Source organism: Odontesthes bonariensis, chromosome 2, assembly GCF_027942865.1.
Source record: "Odontesthes bonariensis isolate fOdoBon6 chromosome 2, fOdoBon6.hap1, whole genome shotgun sequence".
NCBI lineage: Eukaryota > Metazoa > Chordata > Actinopteri > Atheriniformes > Atherinopsidae > Odontesthes > Odontesthes bonariensis.
The window spans coordinates 13,944,390-13,963,688 of NC_134507.1; the positions used below are offsets into that span (position 1 = coordinate 13,944,390).

Genomic DNA, 19,299 nt, shown 5'->3' on the forward strand with positions numbered 1-19,299 from the left:
GCACACCTCTCTGAATGATAAAATTTTCATTTGGAATAGTTGCAGCATGCTCCTCTAGGAACACGCGCTCACACCCAGATACAAATGCATTGAAAATGTAGTGGATGATCAACCTGAAAAATAAAAACATTTCCCTATCCATGCAAATCAGCACTGAGCCAAAATGCAAAGATAGAATATCACTACGAGGCTACACAATGTAAAAATCAGCTGCAGTAAACAGTACACTCCTGAACTTGTGTTAACGAACTGTTAATGGAAAGTTATTTGCTGTCCCAAGCAACACCAGAAAACCCCACATATCTTTAAAGCCAATTAGTCCAAAGTAAAAAAATTCTACAACAAATTAGGATAAAGATGTAAGTACATACTAACCAGCTGAATGGCAAATTTTGAATTTGTTTAACTGTGAGTGTACAAAGCTCGACTATCCCAAAAGTGTCTATCAATTACAATGCAGCTTTAAAGTTTAAGTAGTGTGACTGAAATTAAAGAAAATGTTGATTATGTGAAAGAATCTGAGTTCCATCAGTAGATCATAGGAAAAGTGTGGTGTTACTTACTAAAATGACCCATGCTACGAAACAATCTAAACCATAACATCACAACACTCAACCCCTTCCCCACAGCCCACATGAATATCTAAAGTGGGAAAAACAATCTAGACCACCAATAAAGTGTAAACATCCCCAAAGTGGAAGCTTAAATTGATAAAGCTGATTAGTTAAAAGGTAAAAAAAATAAAAATCTTCGAGGAACTGTACATACCTTCAGCTCCCATAATAAATCACATTTCTATTTTATTCTTTGGTAGAGAGCAATTCAATTTCTAGGGAACTGTTCAACATGTTGGAATATTAATTTAATCACTGTCTGTTGGGAATATGCTAAATATGAAAGCTGTAAGGGAAAAAGCATTATTCTGCAGTGTAGTGAAAATTCATTCAGTTCTTGTACAGATCTATGAAATATGAAGAGGTTCTAGATGGAGCATTTTATGAGATTTGCTTTCATAGGCCAGCTAGCTGCAGCTCCACATTTAGCTTACAGAAACACGAGTTGTGTTAATCATCTAATCTAACTCAGTGCATTAAAGTATGTTTCCCAAACTGTGCAAACTATTCCTATAAACCTGGCGACAAACAAATACGGCTCCATTTTTATAAAAAGAGGGAAAAAAACTTGCATCTTATAAGTTAAAAAGTTTTACTTCGAGGCACAATAGCCGAGTTGTTCATTGTTCATAGCTGAGATCTTCAGCTTTGAAAACTCGTCATCCAATCAGAGTTTTCATGAAGGCAGGTTTGTTGAAGGGCCAGTTGTATTGGTTGGGGACGGGTCCGTTCACATTGCACTCAAAGAAGGAGAACATGGGAAACCAGATGCGCGCCCTGCGGCTGTGCTGGTACGCCCGGGTGTTGGCTAATGTGTGGTAGTAGAGGAAAAGACGAGTGGTGATGTAGAAGGCGATGAACACGTCGATGGAGTAGTGCTCGTGAGCCGCCAGGATGAAAAAAATCCCGAAGAGGTTTAACACCCAGGAGATGGTGTGAATCATATTCCAGTTTCGTGGTGTGTCTGCAAATGATAGAAATCAATAGATGATTGATAGAATCAATCATCAAATCTGGTGATATGCTTTTTTTTTTCTCAAGTTTTTTTCTGTATTATGCAAAGACTGCAACACAGTTAGCAGCATAGACTTCCACACCAGTACAATGTGTAACATATCACTTTGTAAAGCTAAATACTACTACCGTTTATTTTGAATTGTTCTTCAATACAGTCTTCTCCTACTTTAAGTAATTTCCAAATTGTGTTTTATTGCTCGTCTTAAAATAGTCCCCAAAAATATTTCTTCCTGGGTGGATAGAATTAGCTGGAAAGTACAATTGCCACTTTCATGGAAGTCATTTAGCGTTTCCAAACACGTAAACTAAACACAGACATGCCTTAAAGAAATAAAGATATATTGTCTGAAGAAATATTGTTTGTTGAGATCAAACTTTAGAGGGTTTCGTGTTACCTTTTACTCATTTCACAACCAGTTTTGTTGTTGCCCAGGTGGAGCTGTGTCCAGGTTTCAACCGTAGCTCATAAATTGGAATTATGCCATTTAATACTTAGGTAGTCCTACGTGTGACTTTATGATTATCTAGTCAAACAAAAGCCAGGGAAGAAGAATTAAGCAGTTCCTTTAACTCAATCCTTCAGCAAACGACACACATACGCAGGTCAAACATTCTATCATTGTAGGCAAACAAAAGAGATATTACTCACATTCAGTCACAAAAAAGTTGAGCAATGTGATGACAACAGTGTGTCCGCTGAACATGTAGTCTCCACAGGTTTTTACACCTGTGAGAGTCATTCCAAAACCACTCCAGATAGCCAGTGCTCTCTGTATCTTTCCCCAGCTATCGGCATATGTCTGGTGGGAGTAGGGAGAGGAGGGGAGGGGAGGGGAGGGGGGAGAAAAAAATCCTGTCAGTGCTCCCACTGGTACCTAATAAGTCATTATTAAAGCAGACATACTCAGACAAAATCAGAAGTTCAACATTGCCACCAGAAACTGGAACTGCCACCTACTGCAGTCCAAAAAACATGTCAAGACTTTACAGAATCTCGAGTTTGTCCCACCTTGCTGGCACATTTCAGGTGATGCCCCGGCACTGAGAGCGAGGTGACAAACATGGTGCAGCAGCGGAGCAAAAACACTGTTCCCATTAAAGAACACAACCGTCTGAGAAGAATTGACCTAGCACAGAGACCAGACAAGCACACATATCATTTACACCGAATCTAATGCAACACTGAGTAAAGTATAATGTGATGTAACCAGCTGGAGGAGAGATTACCTGTGTTTGTGAAGGAGCAGGATCAACAAAAACATGTAACACAAGATGAGCCCACAAGCCTCAGCCATTGCAAAAGCCCATGGAATTCTGGGTACACTGTGAGAGTACAAAAAACATCTTTATCAGATTAGATATTACCCGCATGAAAATATGCAACTGAACTAAGGAGTTGAAGTTTCTCAAATGCTAGAATCTTGGTGTGGAAGTTTACAGATCTGTGCAAAATTTGCAAGAAACACAGGCTAGTTTATACCTGTCCAGGAATATGTCAGGAAGTGGCGGGTACGTCCTCATGTCTGGGACACGCTCGTGTACGATGACCATGACAAAAGAGGTGAACCCAAACACAAAAAACACATATACGGAACTGATGACTGTCTTCCACACCTCTGGGTCCAATCTACCGGCCAACTGCTCTCGACACCTCCCGTTGGAGTGTGTATGACACGCCGCAGCTCCAGCTGAACATCCAGATCTCTCTCTGCTCCTGAGCCGCAGTTCAGTCCCATTGCACAAGCGATCACCTCCACCACACCCCCTCCTGTCAGCTCCATCACAGCTCCACTCAACCCCAGTAGTACCCAGTGAGTGCCCTGAAAGAACGCTATCTGAGTGTTGGAGACCCAGCTCCTGAAGCTGGGCCTGATTTTGTCTTTGGAGCCGGCGGAGTGCAATAGTCAGCCGTTTGATGTCTCCGAGCACAGTGAGGCCCAGAGGAGGACCCCGCAGGTCGGCCTCAGTTAGAGCCAGCAGACTGAGGCCGTCAAGGCGGTGCTGTGTGCACAATAACTCCACATACTGCTCAAAACCCTCTTCCTGCAGCCACTGGGCCACCTGATTACAGCTCCAGGCAATCACACTGCCGTTTGATTGCGCCATGCTGCTGCAGACACAAACGCAAAGAGAATTAAGTCATGTAGATGAAAATGACAGAGATAGCGAAGCGCACAACTCAAGGTCTGAGATGGAAACATAAACAGTGATGCCGTCAAAAAGATAAGCAGACACAGCAACCTATCATGCTTGATAACTGAGCCACAATTCATCATTCCTTGCACCATCTTCAGATTTTAGCACAAAAGCCAAATAATGTTTAAAAAAAAAAGCCAATTGTTATATCTTCCAAAGTCACGTTTAATTCAATCACAAAAACTAAACATTTACTTTCCAGTCCTCATTTTGTACAACAATTTTTTTCTATTTTGGTCTGAAAAAAAGACACATTAGTGGACAATCAAGATAACTGCTGGCTGGTAGGATTTCTTTTCAAAATGTATTTGTTCATATTCATCAAGTCTATTATGACTGGGATGTTTCACAAATTTCACACTTTGTAGTTATTTTATAAATCAAATGCAAATGAAAAATAATCAATGGGCTTAAATGGCATTAAAGAAAAAAAGGAAATGCGTCACCGTGACTAATTGGAGTAGTCTGCATTGAGGTAATCTTCTGGGCAGCATATCTTTTTGTGCTCTTATTTAACGTGACCCAGCATTACAAACTGTGGTCCTATCATATTATCTGTGTCCGTGTCAACTGACAGCACAGTAGAGCCGGAGCTTATAGTATAAGTAGGCACCAACACCCTATTTCACACGAACCAGTTACAGGTTGAACAAAAACAAAATTCAATAAAAATAAAAATAAAAAAAATCAGCAAAGTACGATAATTCCTCTTCTGCATACAGACCCATTACTGATGAATCAGTAATGCTTCAGGGTTTTTTGTTTTTTTCACAATTCGTTTGCCCTTTGACCTTCTGATAAGCTCACCACGGCGATGTTCACCCTGAACCTCCGACCGCTCCAAAGGTCTGCAGCATTTCACCAACATGACTGTGTAACTGTTGACCTCCAAGTAGGAGCAATAGCCTGCGTGCTGACTGCGCTCTAGATACAGAGTTAAAATTACCCAAGTAAGCAGGTTTTTACGATCAGTAATGCTTGAAATGTCACTGGCTTATAGGCAGCTATTTGACTTAAAGTTAAGTGATATCATACCAAAGAATCAATAAACAAGAATAACCTGCAGTTTAATTGATCCAGTCTATTATCGATTTGCTCCACACATCAGCTTAAATGTCTTTAGATGTGATTTTATGTCCAAGCAACAGTGAAAATCTGAATTTTATTGTGATGTAAAACAAGGAAAGCAGATAAAAATTAGAATGAATCATACTGCAAACTCTTTTTTTTTAAAGGGTTGAGTCTCTGGACGAAAATATGAATCAATTTTTTTTTTAAAAAGGAAGAAAATTCTAAAACTTATTGTGAGTTGTAACTCAGAACACTAGAACACTGACAGCACGACATAAGAAAAAAAAAACAAATTAATATATTTCACAAATCAATTTGACCTTTTCAAGGTCTGTTTCCAATCTTGTGATCATTTAAAGCGACTATCTATCAAACAGCTTCAATATTCTACTTTTTTCTTAAAGGATGTGTTAGCGTCTTGTCAGTGTCCCGCCATGGTGGAAGATTATTCCTTTTCAGACAGTCACCCTTTGATTAACAGCCACACCTACATCACTGAAAGCAGTCGTATTGGTTCAAACATATGGGGAGTAGTACAGTTTCAGATTTTTTTCTAGATGCTTCTCATACATGATTCTGTCCCATATTTATGCAGATCATACAGTGGCTACAACAGGGAATAATCCATACAGAACTAGTATCAAAACTTGCTGACCAGTACCAAATAGTTACATGTCTGAAACCTAAAGTAACTCACCAGACAGCTGCTGTTCTATTCCCCCTTAAGAGAAATAAGTTATTTTTAACTAGCCTTACGATCTTACTGGCAACATCCCGCAACTTCTCTGCCCAGTGCTTTACTTGGGATAAATAAGTGCCATGTCAGCTTGTTTGGCCAGCTTACAGTGAGTGACAGCGAGCAGTGACTCACAGCTGTGGAAGAGAAAGCCCTTCAGTGTGCGTGAGACAAAGACAGTCTGACAAAGGGCTCATGGCCTGCTCACCACCGAGCCACAGAGTTCAGCTGTGGATAAATCTGTATTTTCCTCACACAAACAGATGCAAGGGTGAACATGATAAAGTCAGAACAAGCAAGTCCCAGGAAGTACATTTTGGTTGTTTGACAATCCTTCTAAAAAGTAACATTAAGCAATAGTTGCCTCTCTTACCAAAAATTCCCTGTCAGAGGGTGTTGAGGAGATGTCTGCCTGTTTCTCCACTCCCAAGAGTATTTCATGAATAACATGCTTCTGACAACTAGGCAACACCAAACAGGAAGAAGCACTAATAAACAACACTAGCAAAGAAGAGCTGGTGAACCCATGCGGGACAACTCCATGGAGCACACTGACATCTGCTGGCCACCTTTAGGGAAAAACTAGGATCTGATGACAGTTCAGGTTTCACTTGATCTGAGAGGGGCAAGTTCAAGATTTATTCACATGCTGTTATTCACATTACCAGTATGGTAATGTGCCCAGTATGGTAATCGTGGGCACATTACCATACTGGAGAGTTTGCCAAAGCGGACACCTGTTTGTGACGGTCACAGGGAAGTGGAAGCAAGAGGACAACAAACCAGCAGCATGATTTAACTCCAGGGAAAGAACAGAGCAGTGAACAGAGCAGTGAAAAGCACGCAAATGTTGTAATGACGGACAGCAAGTTCCCCTCAGCTGCTGTAAAGGGGGTTAAATGTCTTACACAAGACTCAAAGCAAACGAGTGACTCAGAGCCCAAAGACGAAGAAGAGCACACATGTGAGACGGGTAAGATCCCTTCTCTCCAGGAGCTAGAAGAGGTTCTCTATTCAGCTCCACGCTCGTGTCGCCATGGAGATGAGGCGTGGCCAAACCTGTTTCTGGGAGACATGTGAGTAATATCTCGTGCTGCATTTATAAGGTCACATGTTTGCCCGTAGATTCTAATTTACACGTTATATTTTTGCATTTGTGGCAGGTTTATGTCCCATGACAAGTTTGGGCTCTGGGAGCTGGGCATCACTCATGTGCTGAATGCCGCGCATGGTAAACTCTGCTGTAAAGGTAGTGATGATTTCTATGGAACCACAGTGAAATATCATGGAGTCCCCGCCAACGATCTGCCAACATTTGACCTCTCCCCTTTTTTCTACCCTGCCTCGGAGTTCATACACCAGGCTTTGACATCAGGAGGTAATGCGGTCACGCCTTAGAAGATGACTCAATGATGGCATGAGTGGAGCGCTGTCATTTTCAGTATCTTTGTATGTTTTGGGAATTTCAGGGAAGGTTTTTACGCACTGTGCTGTGGGTGTGAGTCGCTCAGCTGCATTAGTCCTCGCATATCTGATGATTCACCATCACTTCAGTCTTCTCTCTTCTGTACGCTGCGTGCAACAGAAGCGCTGGATTTTCCCCAATAGAGGATTCCTACGACAGCTTATTGCCCTGGACCAAGAACTGCAGGAAGAAAGGCTAAATGAGCTCAAATTGCAAAAAGAAAGAAACAACCCTGTGTAAAAAAAAAAAAAGATCATTCTCTTTTAATTGATTTAGTTAGTGAAGCTTGTTTGCATTTGTATCATCTACTGCATGTATATTTACTGTATGTATAAAGCATTCAGCAATCTCCACCCCTCCGTTGTCTTGTTTTGATCTGACCTCAGTGTTGACAAAGAACCTCCTCCCCCATCGCGCCCCCCTCAACTCCCCCAGGGTGAATGGCATCAGTGAACAGGCCAATCAATCCAACAGCAACATTAAATAACTGTGCATCCAGTCAGGGAGAACACAGTGATTACAGGGAGCTAAATTTGGAGCCTAGCAGCTGCTCATGCCCCTCACAGAGCTGTAGACTCTGGTACGGAAGGGAAGGAGAGCTCAGGAGCAACTTGGGCGTCTGCTGAAGGTTGCACTCTGTGTACAGGCGGAATGTCAGGGAGCAACCAGCAACAGGACCTTGTGCTCATTAAAGAACTGGAGCTCATCTTGGATTCCTGCGCACTGGAACTTACAACAGTGGATGAAGTCTGGCCCAACTTGTACATTGGAAATGTGTGAGTGGCCTGTGTTTGTAGGTAGAAACGACATGTCACTGAGCTCTGCAAGAGAGAATTTTCTTCGATTTTATTGGCTTGTTAAATCGCAGGAGTTTAAGTAGCTCAATTTAACATTTGTGATGACTATATCAATGTATAACAAATAGTTTATAACACATTATACAATGCAGCCATTAACAATATAATTGCATCGTAAATGTTTTTGTATTATGAAATATGCCATTGACAGATAGAATATATAATTATGACCGTCTTTTACTAGAATCTGTCATCGTTTTTACATTATCCTCAACTCATGGGACAGATGAATTTATGAACACGTATATGCTCACACCTACTGTTTATCAAAATTACACAACAGTCACAGAATACTCAATAGACTAGACTGCTCACGTACGATATGTTGTGGGTGTCTTATATAACTGCATGACAGTGTTTTAGTTTTCCTCTTTGTTTTTTTTACTAAATATTTCTCCCATATGTGTTCTCCAGGGCTGTTGCACAGAATAGAAAGACATTACATAGACTTAGCATCACTCATGTCCTGAATGCAGCACACTCCAAGCAGGGCAGCATCGGTGACCAGAGTTTCTATAAGGACACATGTGTTTACTTTGGCATCCCAGCAGAGGATTCGGACCACTTCGACATGAGTCAGTACTTCAAATCTGCAGCTGACTTCATACATAAAGGCCTGAAGAGTAAAGACGGTAAAGTGAATTTGAATATGCACTCCAGTGTCCTACCAACCTTGGTAGTTTATCTTATGTGAATCTCATTTCCCTAATTTTCCTTTGCATCTTCCACGCTTCTCCACAGGAAAAGTGCTGGTGCACTGCATCATGGGGGTGAGTCGATCGGCTACTTTGGTCCTGGCCTACCTCATGTTGAGGCAGCATCTCTCTCTGAGAGATGCTCTAAGGCACGTTGTCCAAAAACGAGCCATTTATCCCAACCGGAACTTCCTGTCTCTCCTCCTCAAGTTGGATGAACAGCTGACACGAAAAAGGAGTTTGTGCCCTCTTCTCTGACAACCGTTTCTTTTCACTGATTAGCTCTTAGTTACCTCTTAGATCTCTCTGTGTGTTACACTCCAACCTATTAAGTGATAGTGCCTGTAAATATTAATTTTTCATTATTTTGTGTTTGATATATGTAGTTTTGAGCCCACATGGTAACATTTAAATCCTATATTTTGAGACCATTCTGATTTCACCATCTGGATCCATCAGTTGTTCCCATGTTATGTTGCTTCACTTTGTAAATGTGTCTGTAAGTTTACCCATTAAGTCCCCAAATAATTATCAATAATGAGCCCAAATCCGCTGACTGGGTAGTTGCAAACATGTTTTAATTATTTTTAAGAAAAACTTATTTTTCTGTTAGCTGAAGTGATCCAGGTACATGAAACTAGAATAACTGGAAATGGTGAATAAAATTTCCTTAGAAATATGAGCCCCTGCAGGACACATATAGATGCTTTGATTAAGACACAACAGTCCAACTGACTTGAAAGTCCAACTCATTGTGCCGAAAAACCTCTTGGACCAAAAATGTGAAAAATATATGAGGGATTTCCTTTTGCTTACTCTAAAAATGTTTGCATAATATTACATTTACATCAATGGGACAGTGACTTTTTCTATTTTTCCTGTAACAACACCAAATTTGGCATACAGCATTCTGTGACTAGACAAGGCAAATCTTTGATAAAAGCCAAAAACTTTAAGCTGCCACCGATCAAAATGGTACGAAGTTTAGGCATGTCGTCCCCATCATTTTCTGTCGTTATATGCCTTTGTTTTATCTGCTGTGCATTGGAACTACACATGGGGACACAAAAGTTGGTGCAAATGCTTTACAAAAAGCTTTGCTTAATTTTTCGAGCAGCTGATTTCAACTTTAACTTTGGGCTGCTTGATTCTGTTGAGCACAAAAAGCTATGACCCCGTCACCCCGTGTCTTTTCACTTGTAACTTTCTTTGCTGTTTATTTTTCAGTTGAATTATAGGGCTGCATTCTTAATGAGTGTTTGTAAAACTCTTACAATATCATGGAGTATGTGTTCAGGACTGTCAGCCTAATCAAGCTGGATAAAACAATTTTGTCGCATGACAATCTCAGCTGCAAATGGCTGATATGGAAGAAATTGGAGGAACCTCTGATATGGGGCCAAATGTTTCAAATTATTTCCATTCACATCAGTTTGTGTCATGTTGTGATCTGTGTTACAATAAATGAATATACCTGAAAAGGGGTAGTGGTAATGAAGGGTTCAAACTGGATGAAGACTAAACAGTGGCCTAGATATTTGTCATTGTTGGAGTAGAAGGGTCAGGAAATCTGGTCATCTTGACTTTAAAAGTACTAGTTTTAAGGAAGTGGAAGAAGGCTTAAAAATCTCTACGATGCAGCAGTAAAAATAATTTTGCGAGGGTCAAACATTTTGTTTGGACCTTATAAATGCTGGCTGAGCGTGGGGTGGCATCTACTGCAAGGCTGTGCTATTTCCTCAGTCAAGTACCTTAAAATGAATAGAATAGAATAGAAAAATACTTTATTCATAGTATTTTTAGTAGTAATTCAAAATGCCATAAATGCTTTACAAGACAATATACAACAATCCTAAAAATGAAACCCCAGAAAAAAAATGGCCATGATAAATTAATGTGTAATATCCCCTTAATTTGACAGGCTGTTTCTTTGTTTTCATTCACCAAAAATGTATCATTGGATAACTTCAAGAGAACGCTTACCTTTAGTGTGTGAAATTTAATCGTCTAACATCTTGACCCCCGCTGCCGTCAGTCTCTGTATGTAAGTGTTGGAATGATAACCTAAGTAGAGCTTCTTTAAATATAAAAACTGTGAATCAAAACCTCTCTGAGTTCCTGCTCTGATGAAAAGTTTGAATACTGCTAATGCTAGTGTGTTATATGATGACCCATATATGTGATGAAAGAAACGCCTGGGATGCAAGCGGTACAGAGGCAGACAATAACTTGCTTTGATTTGGGCTTTGGTCTTGTGATTGTGCAGGCTTTGGACATGTACAACAGACTATGCCCATAACTCTGACCTCTTTACACAGTCACATTAAAGAAAAAGGAATAATGTGATCTCTGATAAAAAAAAAAAAGAAAAAAAAAAAGGTTTATTTTCAAAATGAAAGCACAGTCATATCATGAAGCAGTTTTGTATTATTTGTCGAGCATCTGTCTTTTTTTTCTCAGCTTCTCCTCTTGCGATGCGAGATCCAGAGCTCTGAGCTGTTTTAGGAAGCCGTGATTAGGCAGGATGCACCGGTGCTGTCGCACATGCTCAATAGCGTCCACTACAGTTAAACTGTGTTTCATCATCAAGTATGCCAAGACCAGAGTCGCTGACCTGCTCCGACCCATCACACAGTGCACCAGTACCTTGTCTGGAAGAGAAAAAAAACAGAAGTAGAAGAGTTCATTTGATCAAAGAATAAGTGACAGAAACTATTGAATGAACTTGATATGAACAACAAATGCAAATCAACTCTCACTCTCCGCTCAGTCTTACTGTGTGTGTGGCTGAGGGCCTCATGGATGAATTCTGCTGCAGGACAAAAGTACTGAGAGATGTTGAAGGTGGGTTTGTCGTCAGCTTCTACGCCAAAGTACTGGATGTTTATGTCACTGTAGTAGTCAGCACCGGTCAGTACATTATTCCACTTTCCCTCTGCTGCATTCAGGACATGTGTGATACCCAGTTCCATCAGGCCAGGCCTTTCCAGAGCCGTTTTCCTGTTTTCATGCAGCACACACTCAAAAATGTCTGCGGGAACATATTTGACTGATTTAAAGTGTTTGCTCATATATAGAAACTAGGGTTTACTCACTCATCTCCAATGTAGACACTGGGCCAGACCTGATTGACATGTGCATATTGAGCTATTGTGCCAGTCCAGAACATCTGCTCCAAGTCTAAGGTTCCTGGGGTGATGTAATCACTGTCTGGGTCCACCTTTACAGCTGCATATGGATTCCCACTTCGGGGCTTCACCACACAGGAGGACATGTCTCTCTTCTGCCATCCAGAAAACAAACACACATCCCTGCAATGAAATGCAGAAATACAATACCTCTATAGGCTACACTTAATGTCACATTTAGACAGAAAACAAACAGAACCAAAATAACACTCACATGCTGTGATGTGACCTGCAGCCACACAGTTAACCCCATGCACCAAAACTTTTACACAATGAGTAACTACGTTCATATGCTGTGATTCATTATTCTTTACATATATTTATTTGACATTTTTTAAATACATAAGTTTTATTTTTGGCTTTTGTTTGTTAAATTTTGGGGAAGCTGTTTAGCAGTTGACTTCTGGGATAAGAGGTTTCTGAAGCAGCAGTGTGGCATGCATGAAAAGCTGATTGGCCCTTTCAAGAACTGCTTCATGCAATTTTGTATTTTCTTCCATTTCTGAGTCACTTACTTACTTGTTGGATTATCTCTTAGTATTTGTTTCCCTAAAACTGTCAGACTGGTCTGATCAGCCAGTATTTAAGTCCCTTTTGTTTCAGTTCAGTTTTGTTCATTTTTCCTCTTTTAAAGTGATACTCCGGAGTAGATTCAACCTGGGGTCATTTGAACCGTGATATCCAGCCAAGTAGCCCACCTGCAGTTTTTTCGATATTGGCTGAACATCAGCTGAGTTACTGAGTTATCCCGAATAGCTTAGTACATGGGTTAATGGATCAATTAATGGACAACAAAGCAAGGCTGCTTAATTTCTCCATTGATAAAATAATTTCACAACTCTACAACATAAAAAATCATAAAAAACCATGTAGAATATAGCATATACTTTGTTGTCTACAGTAGTAGATCAACCCTCATCTTACTTTGAAGCTCCCAGCTCCCAGAAGTGACGTTGACGCAGCTTTAGCAGCAGAGAAGCTATCAGGCTTGTGTTGATAATAATAAACTCCTGGACTATTTTCAAACTTCCAAATGCATCGTTTTGTGAGTACAGACCATATTTGTACTACTGTAGAAGTTTGGTGTCATGGCATGTGATTTTAGTGTGGTAATTTTGGAGATACTGCCAGGATCCATTAACCCTTGTACGAAGCTATTCGGGATAACTCAGTAACTCAGCTGATGTTCAGCCAATATCGAAAAAACTGCGGGTGGGCTACTTGGCTGGATATCACGGTTCAAATGACCCCAGGTTGAATCTACTCCGGAGTATCGCTTTAAGGGCCCTGTGTAGTTAGTTGATTGCGTGTGTTTTTTGCATTTTTTGGGGGTAAATAAAACCCATTTTTCTGGAAACTATCACTGTGTCCTCAGGTCTAACCGGCTCAGTCCCTCATACATGCCTTAACATGCACATGGAAAATTCCCATAATGTACCACAACGTACCATACCCCCTTACCATCCTTCTCCAAGAGTCATGAATTCAGATGGAGACAGATAGTTAGAGCCAGTTTTACACACTGATCTTACCAAGCTTTGTGCAAGTTAGAATTTAATTCACCGAGTAAGGTTCTGAACTATGAATAACCTCCCTGTGCTGACATGGCACTAAAAATTGAAGCCCCCTCCTTCATGTGAGTTTCATTATTCATCTATGATTTTATCTGAATGAAACTTTATAAAAGCTTAATTCTACATTATATTCAAATGATACATTTTCTATTTTGCACAATGTTCATTGTATGTCCATCAAACAATTTCAGCAGCAATTTTCCTACACAGCCCAGTCTATTGTGAGAAACCAGTCAGAATAAACTCTGCTGCAAGACATTTAAAAGTGTATTTACACATAACTCAAAATGGATGTTTTTTAAGATCATGATTGAAATGAAATATCAAAAATAGATAACTCAACTAATTTTGTCCTCCACTTATAACTAGCACAGCACAACACAACATTGGGATTTTATAAGTAATTTTTTCTTTTCTTTGACATTCACAAATCCATGTTAAATCAACATTTCTAATTCTAATTAGATTGTATTCTTTATTAATCTCCCGCCTAGTGTGAGTTGATAAATCCATAACATGCATGCTTGTGTTGCAAAGATATCTAGATCCTCTTCGATGTACCCGATCACAACCAAATGCTTCATGTATCTTTCTGAAACTGTTCCAGTGTAAAACTCTGTCATTGGCTATTACATTTTTTTTTTTAAAGCACATTCGGTTATTGTCAGAAAGAAAGTACTCACCTCTATCAAATCAGTCACTAAACAGGAAGCAGAACTCAATTGTCCTCAGAGGACATGTGTGAACTGTATGTGCAGCATACACATGAGACCTCCTCATGCAGGAAGTAGAGAGATACATCTGAAATACAGATCTGGTGTGGCAACTGCTCTCTACGACTGTGTATCAGGTGATATTTTTAGGCAGCTGAGCTGCAACACTTGACCTGGACAACGTGACACACACACAAGCACACAAACGCTTTCTCACACGTCTTCCTGCTGTGAGCTATCCTTTTCCTTTATCTTACATGGTGAAGAAATCTTTTCCGTGAAACAAAGAATTTGCAGAAGAATAGTGCAAGCTGCATGTGGCATCATTGTCATCCCAAGAATGTCACTGATATGTGGACAGGTGTGATAATCCAAAGGCATTTGTCAGTGCAGATATTTCTGGATAGAAATAACGGTTGTTATGTCTTAGAAGCTATTGTTAAAACAGTGAGAATCTACAAGGCACAGACTATATTTCCATTCTCTCTGTCTTAAGTATTATGAGAGATGCAGTGGAGGTGCCCAACAAGGGAGTCAGCATTTTCTTGATCATTTATCAAAGAGTGTCAATGATGTCTTCCTGCATCTGTCTGCTCTGAGGACGGAGCTTTAGCTCCAGCTGTCTGACATGCTCCAGAAATCCCAAGTTGGGTGCAAGGTCTCGGTTCAAACGCACGGCGATGATGGCCTCAGCCAACGACAGGCCTTGGCAGATCATCAGATATGCCAAAACCAGAGCTCCAGAGCGGCTGACACCCATGGCACAGTGCACAAAGACCTTCCCTGAAATGAATTTGAATCAGTATATTTGATGACATTATGAAACATCTCCTGTCTCAAATGTTCAAAGTAAAATTGCACATTAAGCTCTAAATAGATAACAAGACACAAGCTAATTAAAATGTGTGGAAATGACAACATTGTGTGTGAGTCTCTGTATTTCATGCCGAGATGATATCTATGCCATTAACATTTCTGCAGTTTTTCTGATTTGTGTTCGTGGACATTTTGTCCTTTCAAAAATGTTGCCGTCATGCTTTTGTTCATGATGTATGTACTGCATTCTGTGATTATATTGTCTCACTGACCATTTTTCTTCAGAGCACTGTCTATGAACTGTGCAGCAGGGTTGAAGAAAGGCTGGAGATTAAACTCATGGGTGGTCTGCAACTTCAACGCCATGGTACTCCACATCAATGTCACTGTAGAACAGCTGACCTGTGTTGATTCTGTGGTGGCCTGCAGCAGCATTCAGTATGTGAGTCACCCCCAGAGATGAGAGTCTGGCTTTGTCTCGTGCCACAGACCTGCTGACACACAACACATACAATGGGGTTGTATCTGTACGTATGTTTGCGTCATTCCATGAAGTTCAATGGGACTTTTCTACTCACTCATCTCCAATGTATAGGTTCAGCCAGACTTTACTAAGAGATGCCACTGGCTTCCTGTTTGCCCAGAGAATTTCCCTCAGCTCTGGCAGAGACGGTGTTTCTCCTTGCTGGTCTAAGCAACTTCTGCAGCAATAAAGATCTGTGTGCATATGTGTGCATATGCTGATGCTAATGGTTTTGGTGTGTCTGAGTGTCTTTACTGGGCTTTGGACTGTCTTTTTCTCCTCCTCTCCCTTTCCAGGCTCATGTCGAGACTGCGGAGCTGCTGCAGGAAGCCTGGGTTAGGACAGATGTCTCTGTGCGGCCTGACGACAGCCACCGCCTCCTGCAGCCTCAGGCCTTCAGCAATCATCAGGAAGGCTAGCACTAAGGTTGCAGAGCGGCTCACACCCATCAGACAGTGCACGAACACCCGTCCTGGGACAGAGTAATTTGCTGTTACCTTTGGCCACAGATATGCATCAAGATAAACTCCTAGTGTCTGATGCATTTCAATACAGAAATATTCTCTATGAAGGCCTATAAAAGGTTATGATGTGTTTGGAGTCAATATCAAAATATAAATTTAATCATTAATAACATATTTTTTAAATCATCAGTCATCTAATCATTAATAATTTTTTCACTGAGTTATATTATAAGATGGGTCTAGTTTTTCTTACCCTTCCAACTTATATTGATGAAAGTGGCAAGATATTTGAAATTTTTTTCAGTGTTATGCAACACCACTTTGCACTCTAACATCAATGCCACAAAATCTTGATCGTTAATAAAAGTACTTAATAAAGTGGAGTTCAGGTCTAGTCATACAACACCGGAAAATAACTGTTAGCGTCCTGACTTGCCTCCCATGGCCAGCGCAGCTCTGATGTATCGTGCTGTGGGATAGAAGAAAGGACTGAGGATGAACTCTTTTGCATCATCAGCCTCCACCCCATAATAATCCACGTTCATATCTCTGTAGAAACGTGGGCCAGTGTTGACGTAGAAACAGGGTCCGGGGCAGGGGTTGGGGGGTCCATGAGCAGCGTTTACAATGTGAGTTATTCCCAGACTGTGAAGAGTGCTCTTGTCCCGAGCCGCTACCCTGAAACACGATCACACAGTCTGTGTGAGGCATGTGTACGTGTGTACTTTATAGATGCATGTGCATGCCTGTTATTTTGTGTGAACCCACTCATTGCCTATGTAAAGGTTAGGCCAGACTTGATTGACATGTCCAGTCGGTTGTCTGTCTGCCAGCAGGACCTCCTGCAGCTCTGAGACGGAGGGAGGTTCATAAGGAGGATCCCGAAGGGACATTCTGTTTTGGCACAAACACACACAGTGAAGATCACCATCTGTGAAATATGTTCTGTGAAAGTAAAACATTTTAACGATTCCCTGCCACTGCTTCCCACCTCAACAATAAACACATTTCAGACTACACTTTTCCTCAAAAAACTACATTAGCTTGTTTTTTAGCCAGAGATGACAGAAAGCAGAAAGATCTCCCAGCTAATCTGTTTAGACCGTAAATCAAATGAGGCTTACCTCACTTCAAGGCCGCGCAAATTCTCCTACATTGCCCGCTCTTATTTTTCCAACTTTCTCTCTTACACCAAAGTGAAAAGTGAGTCACTCTGTTTACACCTGCACCTTTAATCCATTGACATTACATACCTCAGATCTCGGTCTTATGGACACCCTAGCTTCCTGTGTACTTTTATTGAACTGATTTTCCTGTGAACTTTAGCTTGTCTTTTTCCATGTTGACTAGACACTGTTGTGTAACACGCTGGGATTCTGCGTTTGCATGAGTCACCAACAGGAGCTGTGAAACAGCTGCTGCTCTGCTCCTTTAAGAGATCAAAGCTATAAATAACATTACCATCCGATTCAATAACTCGTTGTGTCTATGCCCAATCATTTACATTAACACTCTCTTAACTTCTTTATGACTGTAAAATGATATCAGTTGTGATTTGTTTGTCATCTTTTAGTTTTTTTTATTTACTGAGTCTGAAGTCACATGAAACTCACTTGATGGCATTTACTTCGCAATCAGATCTTTTTTGCTTTGTCGTAAGAGAGTCCAAGCAGAGTGCCATTTTGAAAACTGTAACTTTTGTTGTGTTTCAGTGAAGTTTATTCAAATTTGGAGCTCCACTAGTAACAGCTCCAACAGTTGCCTGTCTGTGATAGTTATTTAAATAGATTATTAACACCCTGGTCAATCAAAAGTCAAATTCTAATTGCTTTATAATATGATTTATCTTAGCCCATATGCCACTTAAACATCAGTATCTAGCCCAACAATGCCGAACAGTGAATAAAAAGAAAACGCTGAGCACCACTTCGTCTAAATAGTGTCATGGTCATGTCTGGCTGTTGTTGTCGTTTGTTCTCCTGGGAGTCTTGGGCGGAGACTGGACTGCTCCTGCTACCACACTTGTTCCTAGTCTACCCTCATTAGGACACACTAATAGGAGCTGCTGAAGAAGCCTTTCGGATGAGAGGTGAAACGTCTTCAAGATTCAAGAAGTCCAGCAGCCCTTATTCAAGCTCTTATGAGTACCATGACCTGGATGTCTGAGAATCTTCATCAACAGTAAATGCTTTTGAGTTCTAAATTTTTCATTTTAATAGTCCCATGATTGTTCAGGATTTTTTAACGAGTAGTTTTTAAATAAGACGGATTAAAGTCAGTGACAAGTGACTCACACTGACGACAGGAAATTTGGCAAATTAATGCATCTTGAAACTCTTGAAAAATGCAGAGTTTTTCTCGGACTCTAGGGACTGCTGCCTCTGCATGTATCCAGCTCCTCTGTTTCCATCTAACTCTGTCACCACGGCAACTAGTTTCTTTGAGGCAATATCTGCTGACAGGAATGTGGATGTAGCCACATCTTTAGATGCGTTAAATGCAGAGGTCAAATTCCTGTATGTGTCATAGCATGCTGACTAAGAATAAAAAACAAGACAGTCTAAGTGAAAACAGTCTTTGTGAAACTTTGACTTTTACTGATTACAGTACAAATCAAACCTTTAGACAGAACTACACATTCAGGGTTTTTTAGACCTTTGACTGGTACTATAGTAGTAAACACTAAAAATTGGAAATGCCCGTTTTTGTTGTTTCAGCAAATACATCACACCTTATTTTCTTACAATAGTTTAGTTTGCTTTAATCTACCCATGCCATGATAACATTGCTTGTCTTACTATATCAATTTTGTTTGTATTAGTACAATTTCATATTATATTATGTTGTGCTCTCTCTGTGCTCTCATATTTTATCTCTGGAAAAAAAGTATAAACTCAAAAGAATATTGCAACTGCGATGCATGAAAATCTATTTAATATTTACCTGAGTAGACTGACATGACAACAATTCCTGAATGACTATTGATTTTGTCCAAGCCTGTAGCTAAGCAGCTGCCCTTTGTCTTTTTAGTCTGTTCCTATTTTTCTCATGAGCCTGGGGAGACAACTGTGAGAAAGGAAAAATGCTGTTCAGATAATCCAATTCTACTATACAACAATAAAGTCTCAGGGGGGCCTTTACAAACTAACATTTTATACAATGGAATCAACACCCTTACTCACAACAAGTGTGCAAAAATACCAAAACACAAACAACATCTTCAGACCTGAGTCAGGTCAACTCCCATTACCGTCAACATTTCAGATAATATCTATAAGATAGTGGCTGTGCCAGAAGCACAGCAACCCCCAGAAGGGATAAAAGGCCAGGAGCTGAGCTGAGAGAAGTCTCCTCACACACCAACCCCTGA

The 19,299-nt window shown here is 40.4% G+C and overlaps 4 protein-coding genes and 1 pseudogene across 9 annotated transcripts; 1 reads left to right on the forward strand and 4 right to left on the reverse strand.

Moving 5' to 3' along the window:
• Nucleotides 1–96: 96 nt before the first annotated feature.
• Nucleotides 97–6,290, reverse strand: LOC142392047 (sphingomyelin synthase-related protein 1-like). Of its 3 annotated transcripts, none has more exons than XM_075478170.1 (6): nucleotides 6,008–6,290; nucleotides 3,112–3,738; nucleotides 2,859–2,954; nucleotides 2,641–2,758; nucleotides 2,281–2,431; nucleotides 97–1,578 (listed from the first exon to the last, which is right to left on the reverse strand). In XM_075478170.1, exons 1-6 carry the CDS (start codon nucleotides 6,082–6,084, stop codon nucleotides 1,274–1,276), a joined length of 1,374 nt encoding a protein of 457 aa, XP_075334285.1. In that variant the 5' UTR covers nucleotides 6,085–6,290; the 3' UTR covers nucleotides 97–1,273. The 3 variants fall into 3 exon arrangements, with proteins under 3 accessions (XP_075334285.1, XP_075334284.1, XP_075334286.1); XM_075478169.1 differs by having other exon boundaries at nucleotides 3,112–3,741; XM_075478171.1 differs by having other exon boundaries at nucleotides 5,596–6,290.
• LOC142392099 (dual specificity protein phosphatase 13A-like) lies at nucleotides 6,270–9,824 on the forward strand. 2 transcript variants are annotated; one of them, XM_075478174.1, is made up of 5 exons: nucleotides 6,270–6,710; nucleotides 6,798–7,012; nucleotides 7,746–7,875; nucleotides 8,371–8,588; nucleotides 8,698–9,824. In XM_075478174.1, exons 1-5 carry the CDS (start codon nucleotides 6,490–6,492, stop codon nucleotides 8,907–8,909), a joined length of 996 nt encoding a protein of 331 aa, XP_075334289.1. In that variant the 5' UTR covers nucleotides 6,270–6,489; the 3' UTR covers nucleotides 8,910–9,824. The 2 variants fall into 2 exon arrangements, with proteins under 2 accessions (XP_075334289.1, XP_075334290.1); XM_075478175.1 differs by lacking the exons at nucleotides 7,746–7,875; nucleotides 8,371–8,588; nucleotides 8,698–9,824 and adding an exon at nucleotides 7,104–7,455 and having other exon boundaries at nucleotides 6,274–6,710.
• A 626-nt stretch (nucleotides 9,825–10,450) lies between these two features.
• LOC142392141 (dual specificity phosphatase 29-like) lies at nucleotides 10,451–14,656 on the reverse strand. 3 transcript variants are annotated; one of them, XM_075478177.1, is made up of 4 exons: nucleotides 14,384–14,656; nucleotides 11,747–11,934; nucleotides 11,428–11,651; nucleotides 10,451–11,302 (listed from the first exon to the last, which is right to left on the reverse strand). In XM_075478177.1, exons 1-4 carry the CDS (start codon nucleotides 14,441–14,443, stop codon nucleotides 11,079–11,081), a joined length of 696 nt encoding a protein of 231 aa, XP_075334292.1. In that variant the 5' UTR covers nucleotides 14,444–14,656; the 3' UTR covers nucleotides 10,451–11,078. The 3 variants fall into 3 exon arrangements, with proteins under 3 accessions (XP_075334292.1, XP_075334294.1, XP_075334293.1); XM_075478179.1 differs by lacking the exon at nucleotides 14,384–14,656 and adding an exon at nucleotides 14,097–14,369 and having other exon boundaries at nucleotides 10,453–11,302; XM_075478178.1 differs by lacking the exon at nucleotides 14,384–14,656 and adding an exon at nucleotides 14,097–14,369 and having other exon boundaries at nucleotides 10,454–11,302; nucleotides 11,747–11,962.
• A 23-nt stretch (nucleotides 14,657–14,679) lies between these two features.
• On the reverse strand, nucleotides 14,680–15,669 carry LOC142392177 (dual specificity phosphatase 29-like; annotated as a pseudogene).
• A 47-nt stretch (nucleotides 15,670–15,716) lies between these two features.
• LOC142392210 (dual specificity protein phosphatase 13B-like) lies at nucleotides 15,717–17,285 on the reverse strand. Its single transcript, XM_075478181.1, has 4 exons — nucleotides 17,054–17,285; nucleotides 16,698–16,823; nucleotides 16,366–16,607; nucleotides 15,717–15,937 (listed from the first exon to the last, which is right to left on the reverse strand). Exons 2-4 carry the CDS (start codon nucleotides 16,820–16,822, stop codon nucleotides 15,717–15,719), a joined length of 588 nt encoding a protein of 195 aa, XP_075334296.1. The 5' UTR covers nucleotide 16,823; nucleotides 17,054–17,285.
• Nucleotides 17,286–19,299: the final 2,014 nt, after the last annotated feature.